Source organism: Carcharhinus amblyrhynchos, chromosome 6 (genome assembly GCF_965287045.1).
Source record: "Carcharhinus amblyrhynchos chromosome 6, sCarAmb.v2.hapA, whole genome shotgun sequence".
NCBI classification, from domain to species: domain Eukaryota; kingdom Metazoa; phylum Chordata; class Chondrichthyes; order Carcharhiniformes; family Carcharhinidae; genus Carcharhinus; species Carcharhinus amblyrhynchos.
In genome coordinates, this window is record NC_137329.1 from 49,444,750 (window position 1) to 49,470,989 (window position 26,240).

Below are 26,240 nucleotides of genomic sequence, written 5' to 3' on the forward strand. Positions count from 1 at the left end.
TTGGGCCTACTGAGTAAAGCAGTGCTCTGCTTCTGACATTTTATCTAAATCTGAAGGAACACTGTATCTTAGGAACCCTTTCCTCCAAAGTCCCCAATTACATGATTGATCTGGGTCTTAGATTAGTCCAAACTGAGTTTTTAAAAAGATTTCAAGACAGCTTGCCATTCATTTGGAGACAGTTTTTTTATGCTTGCCAGTTTTCCTGGTTTCCAGTACAATGGCAATAGTGCTCAGTTTTGAAAAAATTACAATGGCTGCCTGGATCAACTGCCTGAAATCGTGAATTTGTTGAATCTTGTTTGCAATCAGCTGAGTTAAGAAGTGACCATTCTCTGGATTTTTAAAATTAATTTTTTTTCCTGTTTTGGAGCAAGCTCGGATGCCACGTGTTCAAGCACCAACTTGGGAATGAGATTTTAGCATCGGGTTTTTTCAACTGCACTTCTGATTGGTACGCGAACATACAATGTGTGTCATGCAGGTCATAGCCCCATAACCAGGCAGTGATTATAATGCCTCCTTCCTGCAGCAGGCTGTTTTTTAAGCCATTATGACAAGTCAAAAGTGGCTGGGTGACTAGACTATTGTTTAACAAGATGACTCATGATTGCAGTGTACAACTTATACACATATGTGCAGCACTCATACAACAAAAGCCATGTTGCTGCAAGATATGTGATGTAGCAGGCCGTTAGGATGCTGAAACAATCATTGTGTTATTTAGACCACTCTGAGTACCCCTGCAGTAATACCCCTGTATAGTCCATGTGAGGATTTGTCGTGGTCTACTGTATGCTACATAATCTTGCCATGATGAGGGCAGAGCATTTGCCAGCAGCTATACTGCAGCAAATTGTGGAGCAGGAAGAGAAAGGGAGAAGGGAACCAAAGTAGCCACTTTCTCAATAGTCCATGCACAACACATTTGACTATGATGCCAGTTAAATGCAATTCCAACTCACTATTCAACAACAGTCTGACAGTTTGTTGGACGACTATCATACATTACTTTATGCTTGTGTTCATTAGTGCATTAATAGAGTAGGTCTCCCCTCACACTCTGAAAATGATGAGCACCAAGTTTTTTGCAAAACCTGTGTCAAGTTTGTGCTGGATTCCTCCAAACCCTATAACATTGCACACATACTTTCTGGTGGGTGTGTCAATGCAACAATGCCAGTATACGTATTCATCAGGCTCCTTCTATAACCTACCCATCAAAGTACTCATCTGACCCGTCTCCTGCAGAACTCCAGCAAGCTGGCATCTTTGATACTTACAAGCTAGGTGTCTCACCACTTGCAGATCCTGCCTCTAAGCTATCCACTTAAGTATAAGTAGTGTCATTTATTTGAACAGCTAACTGAATTTGAGAGCAAGATAGTACTTACTGTTCTTCACGGTCTTCCACCAGTGCCTGGCTAGATTGAAGTAGTTGGATACCTGAAAGGGAAAATGCACAAGTGTAGGTTTGATGCCAGGGGAGGTGAGATAAAGCAGGTGTTGCATATATTTTCAACTTGTAAATCAGTATAGTTTTGCTCATCTAGGCAGGATATGAGAGGTTCACTCAGCTGATTCCTGATGAAGAAGTTATCTAATGAGGAAAGGTGGAACAAGTCAGGCAATACCTATTGAAATTTAGGAAAATAAGAGGTGATGTGCCTGAGGGAACTCCACAGGTTGTTGCTTAGAGGATATTTTCCCTAGTGAGAGAGCCTAGAACTAATGGATGCAGTTTAAAAATTAGGGGTGTCTCATTTAAGACTTAGATAAGGAACTATTCTTTTCACAAAGGATTGTTAGTCTGTGAATTTTTCTCCCCCTGCAAGCAGTGGAGGCTAAGTAATTGAATATATTCAAGGCTGAGTTAGTTAGATTTTTGATCAACAAAAGTCGATGGTTATGGGGGACACAGAGGAAAGTAGAGTTGAGACCACAGTTCGTTCCACTATGATCTTATTGAATGGCAGAATAGGCTCGAGGGGTCAAATGACATACTCCTGTTCTTTTTTCTTGTATTGTGTGATGAGTGGGAATTGTGCTGTGGAAAGGGGAATTGGTCATGAAAACACTGTCATTTTCAGCAGTCATGACGTGGAGATGCTGGCGTTGGACTGGGGTAAACACAGTAAGAAGTCTGACAACACCAGGTTTAAGTCCAACCAATTTATTTGATAGTAAACTCACAAGCTTTTGGGGTTTCTCCCTTCGTCAGGTGAATGGAGAGTTCTGGCCTCAGACAGAGCATATAACAGCACAGCCAGTTTACAGATTATTGATTAGAATGGTTAGCTTCTGTTGCCTCTAATTATATACAAGCTTGTCCTGCAACAGAGAGGGAAGTGTGCTGCAATGTATTTGGGTGATGTGGCTGTTAAATAACTGGTAGAATGTGTGAGGCTAGCCGCAGTGCCAAGTGTGTGAAGGTGAGTTGAAATTATGAACGGTAGATAGTTGGTGATTGACAGGAATTGTTGGTGGATGAATAATGGGGTGTGGTGCATTGAGCAGTGTGTGAGACTAGTGGGCCCATTATTGGGATGCAGCATTTTGAGATATATTCATACACGTTAAATATTAGTGTGAAGTCATTGAACTTTTTGCAGCACTTCATTTAGGTTTGTGGGCATGTTTCCTCACATTGACCATCACGATTAGTTGGTGCCTTTTGCAATGTTTTATGAAGGAGCATCTGTTCCTCTATGGGTAGATCACTTCTATCCTCCTCTGTATTTCCTTCTCCAAAGCATCCTGTGTAGCATCAGAGAACCTTGATGCATGCTGTCTTTCATTTTGCACTACAGATCATTCTTCCTGTTTAGATTCACTTCCAAAAACATTTCTAGCACCTGCTACAGCAAGATCTCATCAACCCTATAAGGAGGTACAAACTGACATTTAAAAAGTGCAGGCTATCTCTAAGTGGTGCTAGCCTCTCACAAACATGTGCGACTTCTAAGATATGTAGCCGCTCACTAATGTGTTTTAATACTGGCTGTGAACAGCAACCATGCAAATCGCCAACGTTTGCAATGTTGGCATGAGGCCTTTATTGGAAGCAACAGGCATGCATTGATTAAGCACTGCAATCCCCACACTGAGGGGGGGAATTTTCCTGTCCCGCCCGCCACAGGAATTGAATTGGGCAGAGGATGGATCATGCAAAGGTCCATTCACCTCCAGGGATTTTCTGGTTTTGGGATGATGAGTCTGGCCAGAAAATCCTGTCCGAAGTTTCAGCTCCAATTAAATTTTGCCCTTTTTCTTCTAAAGAATGTCTCTTGTTGTTCCTAATATCATGTAGACACGAATTCATGCTGTATAGTTTTTTGTATGCTGCCACCTTGAGTGCTGTTGGTCCATTCAGCTGTGGGGGAAGTTCTCTTACTGAAGCTAATCCTTCATCATCAGTTATCTCCAAATGTGCCCAGTTTTGAAGGGAAATGGGTAAGAGATTTGAGCTGTTCCTTTGGCTGAAATCAATTAATGGAAGACACCAAAGCTGAGATACAGGACTTTCTTGGTCTGCATGGTTTTTGAGTACGGTGAGTAAATTCATCAAACAGCTGCAGAGGAAGAGAGGGGTCACTTCTTGGGGATTAGTTTTAAGTTACTAGATTGCCTTACAAGTTTCTGGTATCAACAGTTAATGATGAGAGACACATCATTCCAATGTGCCTGCACAGATATGCTTTTCTGAAACAAGATTTTTTATTTTTGTTATAGACTCACGCACTTCAGCCCCTGGTTGGCCCAATGCAGGGAAACATCATCTGACAAGGAAATGCAAGACTCTGAATGCCCCTTCCTTGGAACCTGAGAACACGGATATAACTCCTGAGTCAGGTAGAGGCTATGTTTATGTGGACAATGAAATGTAATTCTGCCATATGCAAGATAGTGCAGGTGATAAGAAAACTTCCAAAAAAAATAGACCACAAGGTAGTATTCAGAATGAGATCAGGAATAAATGGAAGTAGTAATGTCTAGAGAAAGGACGGAGGAAGGAAAAGTGATGGGACCAGTGAGGGAGAACAAAATGCAAAATCTGAGAGAAGCAAGCAAAAGCTGTAGGGGGTAATTCTCCCAAAAAAGTTCGAAATGCTGAATTTGCAGGAAAACTGGTGTAAATCATGATTGTTTTTTCCGGTGGGAGTTCATACTCAAATTTCCCACACGCTGTGCAATGCAGAAATTACATGGATATGATTAAATGCTCAGGGGGTGGGGCCTAGTCACACTAGAATCTGACAGTTTCGAGCCTCTGCGCATGCACAGTGGCGCCAGATTGTCAGCCTGCAGTTTGCTGGCCAACTTGATGGGGACCCCCGCAGTGCTGCCCCTCCCGACACCTCCACGGCCTAATCGTGCCTCCAAGTGCATTCCCAGACCAGTCCCAACCCTCCCCCACCCAGGAAGGGCCCAATTTCCAGACCCCTACCTCTGGCAGTGATGAACCCACCCATCCCCCTGCCCCCCACCATCCTGGCAGACCCCTCCTCTGTCCAGCAGACCTCCACCACAGGAGGCAGACCGCTCCCCACTCCTCCAGCCCACCCTGATCTCTGGCCACCCTCCAGCCCACATCAATGGCAGGACCCCCTTAACCCCACCCCTTGGCAGTGCCATGGTGCCCCTGGGCATGACCACTTTGCCCCTTGGCAGTGCCAGGGGACACAGACAGGCATTGCCAGGGTGCCCATGTCCAGGGAGCACCACCCTATGCCATCCGATCCTCCTGGGGGCCCTCGATTGCCCCCCTTCACTCCAGCGGGCTCTCCCGCTAGTTTCCTGAAAGTGGGGAGCTACTCTAAACGCTGCCAGAGTGAAATTGAACTGGCAGGATGGAAGATGCTATCGGGCCCGGTGAATTCAGTCCCGGACCTGATAACAACATTTAAATCACATTAAAATAAGATTAAACACCGGTTTCCAGTGTGGTCCTGACCTCATCGGATGTCCAACGTTCAGGGATGCGCGTGTGTTGGGAACACATACGCAAATCCCACAAATGAGCCCACATGCGATTCTACCAGCTCACCATGCTAAAAAATTAGGGCATCGGGATGGGAGAATTGCCCCCTATGATTCTGTTGCACCAAATGTCCCATTCAGGTTCTGTAACACTTGAACATTGTGCAGCTATTAGCCTGAAATAATGTGTATGTTATGACATCATCAGCGTATACTCAAGCTTTTGCAATAGTTTTTCATACATTAGAATTGTATTTTCTCCAATAATATAAAAATATCTAAATAAGCTTGTCATTGTTTAATGGATTTACTGATTCATTCCAACAGTCAGTGGATTTTTATTTTAGAAGCATTGACTTGGCTTAGTGGTAACACTCTCACCTCTGAGCCAAAAACTTGTGAATTTGATCATATAATCTTTGCTGACACTTAAGTCATTGCTAACACTTAAGTCATTGCTAAAGTGTTGCATTATTGACCTATCCTTTTATGTTAAATCAAAGCCCGTTTGCCTGTTTAGTGGGTGCAAGTGGTATGAAGAAGGTTTGGCAGGTTCTTTAGTATCCTGTTTTGTAATTTTCCTATGTCTGACATTGATAAAACAAATTATCCAGTCATTAATGTTATTTTCTGCTTATGTGACCTTGCTGTGCACACATTAACTGCCGTTTTGTCTTGAAAATAACAGCTGATTGCATGTTCCTGAGGATGCAAATATATAATTTCATACTTTTCTTTATCTCTCCTAACAGCTGCTCTGCTGGTGTCTGTGTTTCTCCTTTGTGAAAGACCTTTAGGCAGACCTTTTATTTAAAGATGCTGCACAGAAGTTGTAGTACAATGGTTGTAGTATAATAAACCATTGCAAGGTGATAGCAGTGAGTGCTTCAGCAAATACCAATTTTCTAACAGGCTAAAATGTTTTATTCATAAGAAACAGAAACTGTCAATTTTCAGGGTTATCTATATATATCCGGTATTTAACTAAAATAAACAGATTGAAAAGGCTAGCATTACATGCTCTGCTCATTCACATTATCAAAATTTTGCAGATTTTTTTCTGTGTATTAATGAAATGACTAGCATTACTGCTTTATTATTTTTTGTTAATGTAGGTGATTTGATAATTTATTCAACTCATCCCTATTAGAGTATAAATGTTTCTTGTTCATGGAAAATTACTGGAAACACACAAGTGTAGTTAAGATTAATTTTATTCACACATTTCATTAATTTCTCCTAATCAAAGCTTACTTCAAAACACCAGAGAGAAGTATTGGAGTTTCTGTAAATGAACACAATAGGAAACATCTTTAGTGTCAAGCAGACTTCCAACTCACATAGTAGCATGGATATAGCATCAACTGTAACAATGTTGGACAATTTTAATCAGATACAGGAAAAATAGACGATCAAGGACTGGATAATTTCAAGGGCAGTAAGAAATAGATGATTGGGACTGCCTACTATCCAGTTTAGTAAGAGTAATGTGGACATGGCAAGTGTCAAAACCACAATGAAAAACAGCATATACAAAGACTACTCCACATTAACAAGACAGCTCATGAAATGCATTATCTAATTCATTTGGTTTTGTAGTAAAAAAGCAACACCCAGGCAGCACTAATTGCATGCATGAAAGCGTTCACCGTACTAAACCACTAGAACTGATTCCACTCCCCAGCCTCCCACTGTACATCATCTTCCAATCTGAAAAATAAGCATTCACCACTTCCTCTGTTTCCTGTCACTCAGCCATCTTTGCATCCTTGCTGCCTCTGCCTCTTTTATTCCATGTGCTTCAACTTTGCCGGCAGCTTATCAAATGTCTTTTGGAAGTCCATATACAGGCTGTACCATATCATTTGTATTACCCCGATTTAACCAGCTCTGTTACCTCATCAAAAAGCTCAGTCAAGCTAGTCAAACACAATTTGCCTTTAACAAATCTGTGTTGACTTTCCCTAATTAATTCACTTCGGCTGGCACAGTGGTTAGCACTGCTGCCTCACAGCGCCAGGGACCTGGGTTCGAATCCTGACTTGGGTCACAGTCTGGGTGGAGTTTGCACTTTCTCCCAGTGTTTGCGTGGGTTTCCTCCGGGTGCTCCAGTTTCCTCCCACAATCCAAAGATGTGCAGTTTAGGTCGATTGGCCATGCTAAATTGGCCCTTAGTGTCAGGGGGATTAGTTAGGGTAAATGCATGGGGTTACTGGGATAGGGCCTGCGTAGGGCTGTGGTTGGTACAGACTTGATGGATCGAAGGGCTTCCTTCTGCACTGTAGGATTCCATTTAAAAAAAGAGCTCCCCCATTAATTCACAATGAAAAGATATCCCTAATTAATTCACAATTGTCCAAGTGACTATTAGTTCTGTTTCATATTCTCATCTCTAAGTGATTTCCCAACACAAGGTTAAGCTGACTGGCCTGTAGCTGCTGGGTTTATCCTTACACTTTGATAGACAAAGGTGTAGCATTGTTAATGTAGGAAGTTACAATGAAAACAGTTTGAAACATTTAATTTCATTTAATTTTAACTGCTTCACAGGTCCTTTTGTGGATAAGGCACGATTGGTGTTAGACATGATCTCCACCACTCTGCTTCAGATGGAGGAAAAGCTGAATGAACTGGATAGGGAAGCAGGAGATGGTGACTGTGGTGTGACACATGCAAGGGCAGCACAAGGTCAGTTACTGAAAGAATACAACTCTGAGAATTTGGAAATAAATGTTGACTAAAATGTTGGCAGTACCAATGGATGACTTAGAAATGTAGTGCTGAAATGTCAGCCTTTCGTTGACAATGCCAATTCACTGACTCAACCCCTTCCACAGAGAGATAGCTGGACAGTGACTAATGGCTCTGAGTAACTGATTCAGAAAGCTTTCTATATGGTAATATCTTTCAGTTCCCCCCCATGATTCAATAAGAAAAGTTCTGCACCTTGTGCTTTGTTTCTTTTGAATGACTGAGTTAATTTTGCAACATTGTAGAGCCCCTAATATTTTTAAATTGCTGTGAGAAGCGAGACATTGCATTCAGTCCATTCCATTTATAGAATGTCTATAATGTTGTGGGCTGTATGCAACCTCTTTGATCTATTGACACTTTTTTATTTTCCCAGAAGCTCAGGAATATAATTAGAAGTACGATATTTAAACAGCTTAGTTATTGTTCAAAAGTTCATTTTTCCTTTTGCTAAATATTGTTTATAGGAACAGGGTATAAACTTCAGTACTTCATTTAACCAACCACTTTGTATATGTGAGGGCAAACTAGAAATGCTGGCATCCTATTCAACCTGCAGGTGTTGCAGTTTCTATCCTCAGCTAACATCCATATGCACATGTACGTTCCAGAAGAAATCACTGGATGTTGATCAAGAATGAGATCCTTAACTGATTATTCCTTCCTGCAGCCAGTTGCGACATTGCCACTGAGTTTAGTTGTCTCAGTACAGAATAGAATTGGAGGTTGCAGCCTCCCTTTTTATGTGTGCTTAAGGATATTGGAGAATACATTTACAATTGAGTCATCAAGGATGTTTAAGAAAGTTTTGATCAGTGCAGGAGTGACCCCTTCCTTTATTAATTGCCCTACAACGTGCCACTTCTGACACATTCATTTAATTGTCTGGCTTTTCTCCCAATTCAATCTGTTGTAGTATGGAAGTAATTTTAGAAACTCATGCTCCTGGCATAGATATCAGCTGACCATGCAGAATTTCTAATGGATTAAAATTCCTACCAGATCTCCCGATCTCCAGATTTGATTTCCCAATGTTCAATTCGAGCAGACGAGTTGCATGTAGAATTGTAAATTATTAATACTAAAAAGAGCACAAATGCGCTGTCTGTTGCAAATAGGATTAGCAACGAGGAAAGATTACATGCATGCGCACTCTCACACGCATACACACACTCTAAATTAAACCAACTTAAATCAATATCTTATTTCTAATATTTAGTAATACTTACACATTTAGGTATTTAAAATTATCTGTTTTCCTAACACTACCCGTCAACAGTCAGCATGGAAGTATCCTACCTTGTGGCTGTTAAAGTCTTCTTGGCCTCAGTTCCCTTCTCAGCACCATTATTTCTGGTTGGGTATGACTAGGGAAGGGTTTCCTTTGGGATGAGTGTTTTGGACCAGCTCATTATCTTCAACCAGAGTTACTGCCTGCCTGGCCCATGTTTTCTATGTGAATTGGGTGGCATGGTGGCACAGTGGTTGGCATTGCTGCCTGACAGCACCAGGGTCACAGTTTGTGTGAAGTTTGCATGATTCCCTCCATTCTCCCTATGCCTGCGTGGGTTTCCTCCAGGTGCTTTGGTTTCCACCCACAATCCAAAGATGTGCAAATTGGGTGGATTGGAAACGCTAAATTGCCCCTTAGTGTCAAGGGGATTAGCTAGTGTAAATACATGGGGTTATGGGCGTAGGGCCTGGGTGGGATTATGGTCAGTGCACACTCGACAGGCCGAATGGTCTCCTTCTGCACTGTAGAATTCTATGATTCTTATCGGGAAAGATGTGGAGGCTTTAAACTCTTCATGGAGAATGACTTCACAAAGGTGTTTGAAGTGGCCTCAATTTTAAGCACCTTTACCCACCAGTCAAATGTGCACTGCTTAAGAACTTCAAATTCCACATATGTCTGGTCAGGCTATTTGCTGAGGGTACAGAATTTCTGATGGTGCACCTCTGGTACCAGCTGGTTCTTTTTTGCTATCTCATAATTTGTTGCACTTTCCTCAGACGTGAGGGAGTAAACCTTCAATCAGATTTGTCTGCAACACTAGTGCCAGTTTCAGCTGTCCACTTTAACTGCTGTGCTAACCTTTTGAAAGAGATAAAGAAGGCGTCCACCTGTTCCTCTTCAAACTGAGAAATTAAATGAGCAAACTTGAATATCTCAACCCTTGTGTCCATTACACTCCTGACATAAGCCTATCCACCATCTACAAGGTGCAAGTCAGGAATGTAATGGTATACTCCTCACTTGCCTGGATAGATGCAGCTCCACCAACAGTCAAGAAGCTTGAAAGCATCCAGGACAGAGCAGCCTACCTGATTGGCACAACTTCCACATACATCTGCTTCCTCCGCCAGCAAAGCTCAGTAGCATCAGTGTATGCTATCCACAAGATTCACTGCAGCAATTCACCAAAAATCCTTAGACAGCACCTTCCAAACCCACAATCATTTCCATCTAGAAAGACAAGGGTAGCAGATACATGGGAACACCACCACCTGCAAGTTCCCTTCCAAGCCAGTCACTATCCTGACTTGTTCCTTCACAGTTGCTGGGTCAGAATCTTGGAATTCCCTCCCTAATGCCATTGTGGGTCAAGCCACAGCACATGGACTGCAGTGTTTCAAGAAGGCAGCTCACCACCACCTTCTCAAGGGCAACTAGGGATGGGCTTTTAAATGCTGGACAGCCAGTGACACTCATGTCCCATGAATGAATAAAAAAAGGTCTGAATTAATGATGGATTCAATGGACAACCCAAGGGAAAAGAACCAGTTAAAAACTGGGAAATAAGAATACTAGTATAAAGTGATGTTCCATTTTAAAGTGTACTGGACCAGTTCAGAGCAGTATTCTTATTTCCAAGTTTTTACCATTTCCTTTTCCCAGTACACAGAGATCCTCCTATCTCAGCTCAGGCTGTTTAATTTAAACTCCCTTTGCTTTTCTCTTTCCCTTTTCTGGAATTCTCTCTCCTCCTTCTCCCCCTTCTGTTCTTGCCTCTCTCGCCCTTTTTTCCCTTTTCTCAATTTCTGCTGCTCCAATCTTAATTTCTGTGCCACTAATAGATCTGTTCCTCACTTCCATCTCTAAATGTTTCACCACCTGTTTTAAAACTTCCATTTTTCTGACTTTCAGGTGAAACTGTACCTCCAAGTGCTGAGCTACACTTTTTAATTTTTCCAAGGACAATGCACATAACTTGTTATCAGTTATCTCATTCTGTTCCTTGACATTGATCAGGACATTTCTGCACTTCTATATTACAAGTCCAAGAAAATCTTTAGCAGCTTTTAAATTACTTTTGAAGGAACAGTTTATTTTTTACCGGTCTGTAGCAACAATGCTAGGCAAGACCCCAATTTTGTTACGACTAGGCGAGAAGGAGAGAACTGGCTCCCCTCTAGCTAACTTCCTCGGTCACAGAGAATCTGTCCGTTCATGTATTTAACTGTTGAACACACACACACACACACACACACACAAACCTATGTCACTTGCAATCTCTTTCTAATATTGCTGAGTGCATCTGTGGCAGCCATTGTTTCAATATCCAGTACTTTGCATTATGTCTCTTTAGATTGTTAAGACTTTTAATGGGTGACCAGAGCTGTTTCTGTCTTCACACTCTCCTGTGGATTATTCGCTGGTTTTTCACTTTCACCTTGGAATGTGGCTTTATGCTGTTGAGCCATTGGCCCAACTTCTGTTCAAACTGCAAAATTACAGTCTGTTTAAAGTTGAAAATCATATTTCCAAAGCTTATGGGGCATATCGTCATAACAAAATAATTTATGTCATTGAATGCTAAATTGATGATGGTGAGTATATCTAATCAATCAGGTTTAGAATAAGGAGTTGGAACGTTTTTAAAACCTCCTGATATCTGTGAATCTTTTCCACTCAGCCATTAAGAACTTGTTGACATCTGATGAAGTTCCTGGCAATGGTCACCGGCTCCTTTTGTGCTTAGGCAAATTGACACGAGACCATATGGGTGGGACATCAGGAGCGGTAAGTCCATATTGTGATTCTATTTCTAACCAGTATTGTAGAGTGAAACAGGAGCAAAGAATGACTCAATGGTTGGGCTAGAAGAATTACCCAATTGGTATGATTGTAATATTTTTAATGCTTGACTACTTTCCACACCCTGTCATAATCGCAATGGAGGTGCTGTAAATTCACAGTTTGACCATTCAATGAGCTTATTAAAGAATTAGCTGTCTTTGATGTGGGATTTAAAATACAAATGTTTGTGTTTATAAGGGATTAAATATTTGAGGCATTTAAGATGCATTAAATGGGCTTGTGTGAATGAAAAAGTTTGTTTTATAGTGAAGTTTGTAATAGATATTCAGAGCTTTATTTTATTCCATCTTAGCAAAAATGCCGAGGTCTGCCCATTGTGGATACTGGGTAAGTTGGCATGGAGAGTGCAAGTGCAAAGGGTGATGGTGGATGGGTGCATGAGTTGGCATAGAAGGGTATGAGAGACATGGGGGAATGGGTTGGCATGTTGACATAGAGAATGAGTGGGGCGTCAGGGCGCTATTTTCGGGAGGGGAGGGGTTGTGAGGGTCTAACGTTTAAGAAAACAGTTGGAACAACGTCCCAGTGGGCCTTTTAATTAGCCCACCTCGGCATTCAGCAGCCCCCATTGCCACTTCCAGTCTTCACCTGACGGAGGGAGAAACCCCTAAAGCTTGTGAGTTTACTATCAAATAAATTGGTTGGACTTAACCTGGTGTTGTCAGATTTCTTATTGTGTTTACCCCAGTCCAACACCGGCATCTCCTCATCCTGAGGCACCAGACTTGATTCTATCCCGCAACCCAAATGAAGATCCCAGCCTTTTTGGGCACTTTTTGCTGTGATGGCTTTCCCTGCTCAGGAGCATAAATTCAGGTCTTGGTCATGAAGTATATTTGTGACTGAGTTAGACAGATTTTTGTTCTATAAGGAAGTCAAGAGTTAATGGGGAACCCAGTTTGCACGATTGACTTAAAAGCCACAATCAGATTAGCCATGATCACGTTAAATGTGAGCATCTTGTGGGGCCGACAGATCTACTACTGCTCTTATTTCTTACGATTTTATGAATTTAACTCACCACCTCTTTCTCAACTCCTCTGCTGTTCCTAAATCTTTGGACTGTTTATCCAACATCTGATACTTTTTGAGCAGAAATTTCCTCCAGTTAAATATTGAAGACTGAAGACATTGTTTTCTGTTACGGTTCCAAAATCCATTTTCTAGCTATTGACTCAATCTCTCTCCATGGCAACAGTCTGAGATTAAACCAGTTTTTTGCAACCTTTGTGATACATTTGACCGCAAGCTGAACTTTCAAACTCATATTCATGTCATCACAAAGAATGCCTATTTTCACTTCTAACATCAATCAATTCCACCCCGTCTTGCCTCATCTGCGGCTGAAGCCCTCGTTTATGCCCTTGTTACCACAGTGCCTGCCTGATATCCCGTATTCTTTGCTCCTTAAACTCGAATCATTCCTTACTCTGCTGCTTGTGTCTTAACTCGCACCAAATCTTGTTCACCTATCACCCTCATATTCACGGATTGACATTAACACTTGATCAAACAATGTTTTGATTTTAAAATTTGCATCCTTGTTTTCAAAATGCTCCATGGTCTTGACCCTTTTTGTCTCCATAATCCCCTCAGCCAGCTCCACAAGCCTTACAGATACATGTGCTCCTCTAATTCTGGTGTCTTGATTATCCCTGATTTTAATCACACCATCTTCCATGGCTGTGTCATCATTTACCAGGCCTGAATCTTCCGACACCTCTCTGCCTGTTGACCTTGCTTTCCTCCTTTAAGACACTCCTTAAAACGTACCACTTTGATCAAATGCTTTATGTTCAAGTCATATGAATTGAAATCTTTGTGTCATTTGGTATCAATTGTTTTTCAATGTGTCTGCAAAGTGACTTGGGATGTTTTATTCCATCAAAAGTGCTAAATAAAGATGTTACTAATTTCATATCATTCCACTAATTTTGCCATTTCCTATTTGTTGTATCTGATATTGTTTTTGTGGTTAGGAGCACTCTATCTATAATGGCATGCCCTTTCTATTGTAGCTGTACAGTATTTCCTTGATGGCAGCAGCACAAAGTTTGAAAGATAACAACAATCCCTCTGCCTGGGCAGCAGCTTTGAATACTGGAATTGAAGCATTGAAGAGGTCAGTATACCATGAGATAGGTGTTTTTTTTGTCGAAGAACATGAAGATTTATTAAAGAAACTATTCCTGTTGTTCAGTGAGCCATTATGAAGGAGTAAAATGTTATTGGCAACAAACTGAGGAAAGGTCGTGCGACACCTATTTCAGAAAGGGTGACAACACACGTAGACAACTGCAACCTGTAGTTTTATTTAAGTACCATACAAAATACTCAAATAACAGTAATACGCCTGCAATTTATCTGTAGAATAATAATTTAGTAAATTAACAGTTAACAAGTATGTAGGTAAGGATATACCTGTGTGAACTACGTCTTCAACTTTTTCACCAAACTCATAAACCAAGTGAGCTGGAAAACTCCAGACTTTTGTGGACTTAGGTAGCTATTATCAAAACTACATAAAAACTGTTAAGCTCAAAACTGTCAAAATTGAAATTAAGTCTTGGAAGTATGTTAAAAGCAAACTGAAGAGAACAAATGGGTACTTGTTAGTGGCATTATGTCAGAATGGCAATGGAGAGAAACATTCCTGATTGAGTGATCCAGGTGTGACTATTTGGACCAATACTATCTTGATTTTAATCAGAAACTTACTGTAAATTAGTCAGATCCATCTTATGTTTACCATTCTCCAGCACAGCTACTCACACAATGTGGATCCAGTTAGATATTTAGTTGGTATTCCATCACAACTCCCAAATGAGCAAGCTCAGGAGAGACAGCTCAGGAGAGTCTGCATTGGAGAGTGTAATCCTTTTCAAGCTAAGTGTAGTTGGACACAGATGTTGCAGCAAACAATCATTGAGGAACAGTAGAAATTCTGTTGATTTGTTTATAGGCCTCCTACATGCACTGTGCAGGATGTCAGGGAGAATGGTAGAATACAGCTCACGCAAGATCTTTTGTGCTGGTTAGAGAAACATTGCCCTGGAATCATGCCCCATCCATAAAACAGGCCATACCCAAGATTACTTAATTCCCATTAGGAGTTGTGCTTATAGCACTCAGTTGCTGGCTTTCAAGGAATCTCCAAAGATTAAGTTCGATCTTTGGAAGCAAAGACACATTATTATGTTTTGAAAAGTTTTGAATGCCATTTTTCAAAAATTTACTCAGGAAATTACTACTGTAACCCTATCTAACTAGAAAATAGATTTTTTTAAGTGTCGTTATAATGTATACATTTTTTGTACTTTGAAATCACAGCACCTGAGTCGTGGGTTCATTTTGGCTTTGGGTGACTGTCTGTGTGGAGTTTGCACATTCTCTCCATGCCTATGTGGATTTCCCCCAAGTGCTCCGGTTTTCTCCCACAGTCCAAAGATGTGTAGGTTAGGCGGATTGGCCATGCTAAATTGCCTCTTAGTATCAGGAGGATTAGCAGGATCAATGTGTGGGATTATGGGGAGAGGGCTTGGGTGGGATTGTTATTAGTGTAGGCTCAGTGGGCTAAATAGTTTCTTTCTGCACTGTAGGGATTCTAAGAAATTGTTTTTCTCACAGGTGATGGATTGATGTTGTGATTTTAAATGCATATTTTTCAGATACTGTACTTTTTTCAGTTCTGCTAATCAAACATTGCCAAGTTGACACCCTTAAATATATGGAGGAATAGTTAGGAAAGCAAAATTCTAAAAATCACATTTTAAAACATCATTCATGACAGATTTTGTGTTTGATAATATGCAAGTGAGGGTTGGAGGGAAAATATTTTTCAAATTGGATGCAGTTTAAGGCACAATGTATGCCAAATTAGAAACTCCACCTCAAAGTCTTAAAAATTCTTTTGGCAAGAAATGATTTTCATGGGGCCTTTATGTACAAATATGTAGAACAGTAATAATTTGATCTCAAGACAAATGTTGTATCCTCATTTTGCTAAACAAAGATAGATGACTCCTACAACAATAGTCATTATGGCTGAACTTTGCAACAAATGTCATTGCAGTGAGATATATTACAAGAGTTTACTTGAAATTTTCAGTTCCACTTTTGTCCTGGTGTTGATGTGACTTGTGGTATTTGCTGACAATTGTTTAATTTAGTTATTTCATATTGCACAGATATGGAGGTGCGGAGCCAGGAGACAGAACCATGGTGAGTCTCTCCCCTTGCACTTCAGTTCAATTGCAGCTAAATTCTGAAAGAAGTGGGCATTACAGATTCTTAAATATTTAATCGAGCAGACAGCTTTTACATGGTCTTGGAAAAATGTTACATGGCCTGCCAGTTGTCGTACTGAGTTGTACAGACCAGGACAGTCAAATTTAATAACGATTTTGAACCCTGGCTATGTTGGCGTTTCCCAAAACCTGAATTTGGGAAACGCCAACATAAACTTTTTGAATTCACTCAGTTTGGCTGCCAAGAAAATGCAGAGTGATCGGGGCGTTTGCCCTGTTGGTGTAGCTTTCATCCCTTGGGCCATGTTTCTGCCTATTGAACTCCTTTTTTTCCAGATAAGGTTAAGCTTTTCATGCAGTTCTTTGTGGCTGCAGTCTCTTCCCTCAGCTCAGTCCCTTTGGTACAAAAATACAGAAATGTAGCACTGTTATTATTAAAATAATGCTTGGGAAGGGGGTTAAAATATGCATCATTTGTATAATTTTGTCATCATGTCTTGGTATGAAATGAGCAACTTGCTTTAAAAATTCTCCTCCTTGTTTTCGGTTCCCTCCCTTGCCCTATCTCTGCCAAAATGTTACCTCCTGCAACCCTCCAAGAACTGTGTTCCTTCAACCTTAACCTGTTGTGCATCACCCTCCAGCTCCCTTTGTCTAACAATTTGCAAACAGTCCATCAGGTGTATAGACCCTAAGCTCTGGAATTCCTTCCTTAAAAGTCTCCACCTCTCTTCCTTTAAGAACTTCCTTAAAACTTCTAATGAAATCATCAATGCTCATTTCTCCTTTAGTTATGTGCCACTTTTGTTTGATAACGTTCCTGTGAAATGTCTTGTGTTTCCCTATGTTAAAGGGATTAGATACTGTTGCAACGTATTGGGTTAGTTATTAAAGTATAAAGCCTCGAGTAGTTCAACTTAACTAGTGGATACTATATACACAAGCACAGTAAAGGTCCAAGCTACCTTCATGCTTGCTTCTACACATAAAACCATAAAACATAGGTGCAGAATTAGGCCACTCGACCCATAGAGTCTGCTCTGCCATTCAATCATGCCTGACTTTTTTTCTAATCCCCATTCCACTGCCTTTTCCCCATAATCCCTGATCTCCTTATCAGTATCTGTCTTAAAGAAGCTCAATGACCTAGCCTGCACAGCCTTCTGCAGCAAAGAGTTCCACAGATTCACCACTTTCTGGCTGAAGAAATTCCTCCTCATCTCTGTTTTAAAGGATCGTCCCTTTAGCCTGTGGTTGTGTCCTCTGGTTCTAGTTTTTCCTACTAGTGGAAACATCCTCTCCACATCCACTCTATCCAGGCCTCACAGTATCCTGTAAGTTTCAATAATATCCGTCTCATCCTTCTAAATTCCAACGAGCAGACCCAGAGTCCTCAACCATACCTCATACGACAAGCTCTCCATTCCAGAGATAATTCTTGTGAATTTCCTCTGGACCCTTTCCAAGGCCAGCACATCCCTCCTTAGATATGGGGCCCAAAACTGCTCACAATACTCCAAAAGGGGTCCGACCAGAGCCTTATACAGCCCTGCTCTTGTATTCTAACCCTCTTGACATGAATGCTAACATTGCAGTTGCCTGCCTAATTGCCGACTGAACCTGCATGTTAACTTAAGAGAATCTTGAACAAGGACTCCCAAGTCCCTTTGTGTTTCTGAGTTACTAAGCATTTTCCCAATTAGAAAATAGTCTATGCCTGTATTCCTCCTTCCAAAGTGCATAAACTTACACCTTTCCACATTGTATTCCACCTGCCACTTCTTTGCCCACTCTCCTAACCTGTCCAAGTCCTTTTGCAGCTCCCCCTGCTTCCTCAATACTACCTGTCCCTCTACATATCTTTGTATCATCTGCAAACTTAGCAACAGTGCCTTTAGTTCCTTCCTCCAAATCGTTAATGTATATTGTGAAAGGTTGTGGCCCAGCACTGACCCTTGAGGCACACCACTAGTCACCAGCTGCCATCCTGAGAAAGACCCCTTTACACAATGGCTGCGTCGAACATTACACTGACCTCTAAGTCATGTGTTCTGGTACATACTGTGTGGGCGGTACTGTACTCAGTTCCACATTAATCCTTTGTGTGTCAAGCCTTTATACTATAGGCAGAAGCTAATAATGTTATCCAAATTATAGAGAGGAGCTGCTTCCCGGTTACAGGACTGGATTTCATAGGTATTTATTTTTCTGGACGTATCTCCATGGATGGAACAAAGAACAACCCAGCACGGGAAACAGGCCCTTCGGCCCAACGAGCCCGCGCCGCCGCATCGCCCTACACCTATTCTACCCTGCATGTCTACGAATGGGACCCTACTCAGTCAGATTCAGGGAAGAAATAGTGTCAATTTGGTGGAAACCAATTAGCCTAAGAGCACATCTTTGGGGTGTGGGAGGAAACCGGAGCGCCCAGAGGAAACCCACGCAACCACAGGGAGAATGCGCAAACTCCCACAGACACAGGCCCAAATCCATGTATCTGCACAGCTAGCAGTGCTAGTCACTGAGCTGTTGTGGAGCCCGTCTATCGGTCCAGGATCAAGCACACACACCGACATGAAGTACTAGGCCACTCCTGGACTTCCAAGAGCAGCCCACGCACGACCCGCCGTGTGCATGCCCCTCGCTTGACACGAGGTGGACCTCCACCTGTGGAATAAAGACAAAAAATATTAATCATACAGCCTGCCCTTCCGGTGTCTCCCGAGGTTTAACCCTATTTAATAGCCCCTACCATATCCCTCCATTCTCGTTTCACTCATGTGCCTATCTAACTGCATCTTAAACGAGTCCAACGTTCCTGCCTCCACCACCCTACTCGGTAGCGCATTCCAGACCCCCACAACTCTCTGTGTAAAGAACCTTCCTCTTACCTCCAAATTATACCTCCCCCCCCTCACCCTTAAGTGATGACCTCTTGTGTTCGTACCCAGTCTAGGGAGCAGTCTCTCACTATTAACTCTATCTATTCCCTTCAGTATCTTATATACCTCTATCATGTCCCCTCTCAATCTCCTTCTTTCCAAGGAGAATAGCCCCAGTCTCTTCAGTCTCTCCTCGTAACCCAGTCCCCCCATGCCAGGCAACATCCTGGTAAACCTCCTCTGCACCCTTTCCAGAGACTCCACGTCCTTCCGGTAATAAGGTGACCAGAACTGGACGCAGTACTCCAAATGCGGTCTAACCAACGTTCTGTATAACTGAAGCATTAGACGGCAGCTTTTATACTCTAAGCCCCTTCCTATAAAGGCTAACATCCCATAAGCCTTCCTAACAACGTTCTCCACTTGTGACGCAACCTTCATGGATTTGTGAACCTGCACTCCCAGGTCTCTCTGTACGTCTATACTCCTAATCGGCCTACCTTTTATCACATAGCTACTCTCTGCATTATTCCTTCCAAAATGCATCACCTCGCATTTGTCAGGATTAAATGCCATCTGCCACCTATCTGCCCACTGCACCAACCTATCTATATCCTGTTGTATCACCTGACAATCCAGTTCTGTACCCGCCAACCCTGCCATCTTGGTGTCATCAGCAAACTTGCTGATCACACCACCTACTCCCTCTTCTAAGTCATTTATGTAGACTACAAAGAGGAGAGGTCCCAGTACCGAGCCCTGCGGCACACCACTGGTCACTGGCCTCCAGCCCGACAAGGTACCCTCCACAACTACCCTCTGTCTCCTATTTCCCAACCAGTTCTCAATCCACCTAGCTACCTGGCCTCGTATCCCATGCGCCTTAACCTTTTCTACCAGCCTACCGTGAGGGACTTTGTCAAACGCCTTACTGAAATCCATATAGATGACATCAACGGCTCTCCCATCGTCAACCGTTTTTGTCACCTCCTCAAAGAATTCCACCAGATTCGTAAGGCAAGACCTCCCTCTAACAAAGCCATGTTGCGTATCCCTAATCAGATCGCAACGCTCCAAATGCTCATACATCCTACCCCTAAGTATTTTTTCCATTAACTTCCCTACCACCGACGTCAAACTCACCGGCCTATAATTCCCAGGGTTATCCCTACTACCTTTTTTGAACAACGGGACCACATTTGCTACCCTCCAGTCTTCTGGGACCTCACCTGTGTCCAAAGAAGAGACAAAGATGTGCGCCAGAGGCCCAGCAATTTCATCTTTCGCCTCCCTAAGCAGCCTGGGATAAATACCATCAGGCCCCGGAGCTTCATCCGTCCTTACGCTACCTAAAAGCCCTAGCACTTCCTCTCTCGTAATAACTATATCCTGCAACTGCACCTCCGCTCCCTCCAAGAGACCGCACGATTCTGAACCCCTCTCCTTCGTGAATACCGACGCAAAGTATTCATTCAGGAGCTCCCCCATTCCCTCCGACTCAATACACAACTCTCCACTCTTGTCCCTAAGAGGACCAATTTTCCCTCTAACTACTCTCTTGCCTCTAATATAGGAATAAAATGCCTTAGGATTATCCTTAATCCTACCAGCCAAAGCCATCTCATGCCCTCTCTTCGCCCTTCTAATTCCCCTTTTTAGCTCCCTCCTACTCTCTCTATATTCCTCCAGCGCACACTCCGTACCCATTTGTTTTGACCTAACATACGCCTCCCTCTTCTTCCTAACCAAGTCTTCAATATCCCCCGTAATCCACGGCTCTCTAATCCTACCTTTCCCATCCTTTCGCTTAACCGGAACAAACCTCCCCTGCAACCATTTCATTTTGTCCCTAAAAGCCTCCCACTTGCCAACCGTGGACTTGCCAGCTAACAGTCCCTCCCAGTCAGTTTGCTGCAGCTCCCTCCTAATCCTGCCATAGCTCGCCTTTCCCCAGTTCAGCACACTCCCGCTTGGACGGCACTCGTCCCTTTCCATTTTTATCCTAAAGTAGACGGACTTGTGGTCACTGTTCGCCACATGTTCGCCTACCTCTACCTCACCCACCTGCCCCGGCTCGTTTCCCAACACTAAATCCAGTATAGCCCCTCCCCTAGTCGGGCTAGTTACATACTGTTCTAGCGACCCTTCCATAACACATTTCACAAACTCCTCTCCCTCCGTACCCCCAGCTCTAGGCCCCCTCCAATTCACTCCGGGAAAATTAAAATCACCCACTACAACCACTCTATTCTTTCTGCACCTGTCCAAAATGCCCCTGCAAATTCCCTCCTCCACTGACTTTGGGCTGTTGGGTGGCCTATAGTACACCCCTAGCAGTGTGATCTCTCCCTTTTTATTCCTCAACTCCACCCACAGCGACTCAATCCCTATCTCTTCCATATCGTCCTCCCTCTGCACTACTGTGATGTTTTCCTTGACTAACAGTGCCACCCCTCCACCTCTCTTCAGCCCTCCTCTGTCACACCTAAAACACCTGTACCCAGGAACATTCAGCTGCCAGTCCTGCCCTTCCCGTAACCACGTCTCCGTTACAGCCACCACATCCAACTGCCTCACAAACATCAAGGCCCTAAGCTCATCCGTTTTCCCTGCCACACTCCTAGCATTGAAACAGACACAGTTCAACCCACAAATGTCCCTCGGAACCACCTTCTCCCTTATAATTTTCCTTTCACCCGTCTCTCTCCCAGCCACCTCCCCACCCCCCCTCCCTATTAGTTTAAATCATTCCTGAACACCCCAGCTAACCTCCCTGCTAAGACACTAGTCCCCCTCCCGTTCAAATCCTCCCCACCCCTCCTGTACAGTTGCCTTTCTCTCCTAAACACCTCCCAGTGATCTACATAAGTAAACCCCTCTACCCTACACCAGTCCCTCAACCATGCATTCAACTGCATGATCTCGTCATTCTTAGCCCTGCTCGTACTGGGCAGCAACCCAGACAGTGCCACCCTAGAGGTCCTGCTCTTTAGTTTGGCCCCCAACTCCCTAAATTGCCTACGGACCTCTCCCCTACTCCTCCTTCCTATATCCCCCTCCCCTACGTGTACTATGACCTCTGCCTGGGTCCCCTCCCCTTTCAAAATTCCCTCTACCCTTTCCATTATATCCTTTACCCCTGCTCCAGGGAGGCAGACCACCATCCTGGAGTCGCGCCCTTGCCCACAGAACCTCCTATCAATCCCTCGGACCCTCCCATCCCCTACCACTATCACCTTACCAGCTCCCTTCCGTCCCTCTAAATCAGTCTCCCCTTCCTTCCTATTTTTCTGTGCCCCTGCCGACGAACCTTGGGGGGGCCTCCGGGGAGGCCGGGGGACCCTGACTACTCTTCTTCTTCCTCTTTCCCCTCCTAACAGTCGTCCATCCTCCCTTCTCTTCAGCCCTTGAGACATCCTCCTGCTCATGTTTCCCAGCCATTATCTCCTCATTCTCCCTAACTAGAAACGCATCTTCCAGTCGCCCCTCGAGTTGCCTGACCCAGGCCCTCAATCGCTGCAGTTCTAAACATTTACTACAGATGTGTACCTTGGGGACCCGTGACACCACCAGGAACTCCCACATGTGGCACCGGACGCAACTTACATTCCTCCCTATATTCCCTGCCATGTCCCAACCTCCTGTAAGTGCCCAAGGTAGAAATCTGTCACTCACCTACTCCAAGCCTGCACTCGCCTAAGCCCAGCAAGCCAAAGCCCTTCTCACTCAGTTCCCACTCACTCCGCTGCCCGCTCTATACTGCTACCCCTTTTTTATACCCCCCGCTCCCCCTTAACGACAATCCCCTGGCCTAACTTCCGGTACGGAAGTAAACTACACTCTAACAAGCCCCGAGAACCGGAAGTACAGGAAAAAAGCGGTTTTCACTTTAAATCAGTCACTCACCACAGCCACAGCCACCAGGTTCAATGCTCCGGAGAACAATGAGGTGGGTCCCCGGGTGAGTATCCGATTTATACCCCCCGCTCCCCCTTAACGACTATCCCCTGGCCTAACTTCCGGTACGGAAGTAAACTACACTCTAACAAGCCCCGAGAACCGGAAGTACAGGAAAAAAGCGGTTTAGTGTAGGTTCTACACTAACTTGATTGTTTTGTATGAATCCTACTTGACACTATTTTGTTCCTTTTATCCTAGCTTGACTCACTATGCCCTGCTGAGGAGGAGTTACGTAAATTGACAGATGAAGGTGGCAGTGAGCTGCAAGTGCTAGCTGAGGCTGTGCAGGTAAGGGACAACATGAGCTCTAGTCAGTGCATGAATGTGGGATGCAAACATCAACTGGAGCTCTTGCTCCTGACCTCTAACCAGAAATGCTACTTGAGTATGTGCATAATGATGAACAGTGAGGGCAAGATTGAACTGTCTGTTGATAACCCCCACATTTGACCAACTTCTCTAACATTCAGTGCCTGAGATATAGGCAAAAGAATGATTACTTGGACCAAATATCTGTCAAGAATTGTTGCCATTGGAGCTTGGGGCCACAGGGGTAAAAAAACTTCTTCAGAAGAAATTATGGAGTATGCATTTTCTCTATCTTGCTAATGTATCCCTACCTGATTAATATTTTTTAACATAGATTAGTATCCATGTGTATAACTCATACACTGGGATAACACAAGGGATTGCTTCAAGTGACTTACTGTAATATTCAAAAACTTTTAAACTTTGCTTCATATCAATTAACATGATGATCTCCGATGTATGTATGTATGTATGTCTACCTCAAGGTTAATAGTTATTTGGACATAGAAGCATCTGCTGAACGTGTTGTGATGCAGGCTATGTTACAGTGATCTCAGGACCAGAATGGGCAGTATGGATTGTGACTGCTTTGTGGATTAAGGACTGTTGTCATTTTACCTTCTGTCTCTGTTTCCAGAAAGCTGAAGCAGGTGCAGAAGCCACTAAGGATTTGATAGCAGAGGCAGGACGGGCAAGTTACATCTCTTCGGCTCAACTCACCCGACCTGACCCAGGAGCTGTGGCCTGCGCTGCCATTTTGAAGGCCATCTTGAGAGCTCTTGAACAGCCCCCTTCAGAAGGTCAGGAATAAGTAGCTGCTCGACAAAGGAAAGTCTAGCTTTCTGTTGTACGTGTAAGTTTTTTTCCTGAGTTCCTTAGCTCCAGTAACCCCTTCTATTGGCTGTAAATGTATTGCAGGTACTGGAAGAAGTCTTGAAATAGTCCAATTGGAAGTATAACATTATGTTGATGTGTTCACTCATTAGTTAATTTTCCTGTAATTCACCAATACAATACTCAATTTGCACCCCATACGGCTCCTTTGTGCACTTTTTGTTCACTGATATGGATGGTATGGACTGTGCACTATTATTCTATACTCTACACTCACTGATACTGTCACTACACCCCATACCTATTCATTCTCATCATTTACACAGTTCTATGCATGGTTTACCATGCTTGCACTGATGCCAACTGTACACACAACACTTATTGATATCCAACATACATTATATACCGGCTGTCCCCCTATTGCAATCTATTTCCCTGAGGTTTATTGTGTGCTGCATACCTATTAGCACTCACTGTGCCTGCTACACCCACTGATCTTACTACACCCAACATTCACTGATTGTGTGTGTGTGACTGATCAGTGCTCTTTATGCATCTTGTGTTGACTTACAATTACAGTGCACCGTTCTCATTGATATCCACTGTGCATCCTATATATGACACACCCACTATATACCCTGTATCCATCGTTCCCTTACATGCACACTAAACTTGCAGTGTTCAGGCACTGATCCCTATTGCATATCCTACACCAACCAGTATCCATGTTCTTTCAGTATCAACCAGTATGCTCTTCTTGACCTGAAAATTTATAACCAGCTCCCAAGGGAGTTGTTTGTACTATAATTTGGGAAATGCAGATTCCTTTCTCCCTCTCTAAGCACTTGGATACCTGCTGGTGATATATTTGATTGGGGGATAATCACATTGACATCAAGCAACCTCCATTCATCTGTTACTTCCATTTCAGATATCTACACTCAAATAGACTGAAGCCGTGTGATTATATGAAAGTTGATGCAGAAGGGTGAGAGGCCAAGAATAAGAGAAGATTAAGAGATGGAGCTTCAAGTAAATATAAATACACATATCAGAACAAAGGATTGCAGATCCCTTGCAATCAATAATCAGCTGTGACCAGAAAAGAGAAAGCGCTGGAAAATCTTAGCAGGTCTGGCAGCATCAAGGAGAGAAAAAAGAGCTGATGTTTCGAGTCCGGGTGACCCTTTATCAAAGGTCTCAGACTTGCTGAAATTTTCCAGCACTTTTCTTTTGGTTTCAGATTCCAGCATCTGCAGTGACTTGTTTTTATCAGCTGTGAGTTGCTTATCAGCGATGTAAAAATCATATTCAATAAAAATCTAAATGGTCACTGTTTAATATTTGTGTTGGTTCCCAGCAATTCCTAACTATGTTATCTAAACTGATTAATGGGGTACAAATTGTTTGCACTAAATCCTCGATTGTGAATTAAATCACAAGGTCTTATGAGTTAACTATCTGACAAGAATTCAAAAGATTTATTAATCATTAAAAGGTAAAAAGACAACACATTAGAAAGATTAAAAAAAAACAAAGTTTCAGTTAACAGTAAATAGAGAATGCTTAACTTTAACAATTAAAACAGACTTCTTGCAACTTTACCTGGTTGATGAGGCTGAAGAACATGATGACCCAAAATATGGATAGCATATTAACAAGATAGCTACCCAAAACCTTTATTGTTATCCTCTCAGTTCACATTTTCTTACCTTGAATTAGCCTAATGTTGAACAACTCCTGATGTCTTAATACAGTGGCCTACTCAAAAATGAGAAGGGTGGAAAATGCCCTATTCTTTTGTGGCACAGTGGTGAACACTACTGCCTTACAACGCCAAGGACCCAGGTTCAATTCCATCCTTGGGGTGACTGTGTGGAGTTTGCGCGTTCTCCCCATGTCTGCGTGGGTTTCCTCCAGGTGCTCCGGGGTTTCCTCCTACAGTCCAAAGATCTGCAGGTTAGATGGACTGGCCATGCTAAATTGCCTCTGAGTGTCCAAAGATGTGTTGGTTAGATGGATTAGCCATGGTAAATGCTCAGGGTTATGAATATAGGGTGGGCAGTTGGACCTGAGTAAGATGCTCTTTTGGAGAGGCGGTGTAGACTTGATGGGTCAAATGGACCTCTTCTGCACAATAGGCATTCCCATCTTAACATAACTTTCCGTGGT

The 26,240-nt window shown here is 43.0% G+C and overlaps 1 protein-coding gene across 5 annotated transcripts in view; it reads left to right on the plus strand.

The window, feature by feature from the left end:
• The window catches only part of tkfc (triokinase/FMN cyclase), a 72,079-nt gene extending 46,670 nt beyond the window's left edge, over positions 1-25,409 (plus strand). For 2 of the 5 annotated variants that reach the window (XM_080190433.1, XM_080190437.1), the window contains exons 11-18: positions 3,733-3,852; positions 7,531-7,668; positions 11,649-11,755; positions 13,852-13,955; positions 16,021-16,054; positions 23,124-23,213; positions 23,872-24,034; positions 25,000-25,409. In XM_080190433.1, coding sequence (XP_080046559.1) covers positions 3,733-3,852; positions 7,531-7,668; positions 11,649-11,755; positions 13,852-13,955; positions 16,021-16,054; positions 23,124-23,213; positions 23,872-24,034; positions 25,000-25,022 — 779 coding nt within the window. In that variant the 3' untranslated portion in view covers positions 25,023-25,409. Of the gene's footprint in view, positions 1-3,732; positions 3,853-7,530; positions 7,669-11,648; positions 11,756-13,851; positions 13,956-16,020; positions 16,055-23,123; positions 23,214-23,871; positions 24,153-24,999 lie in introns of all 5 variants that reach the window. The other 3 variants (XR_013886819.1, XM_080190436.1, XM_080190434.1) reach the window with 3 other exon arrangements.
• The last annotated feature ends 831 nt before the right edge of the window (positions 25,410-26,240 follow it).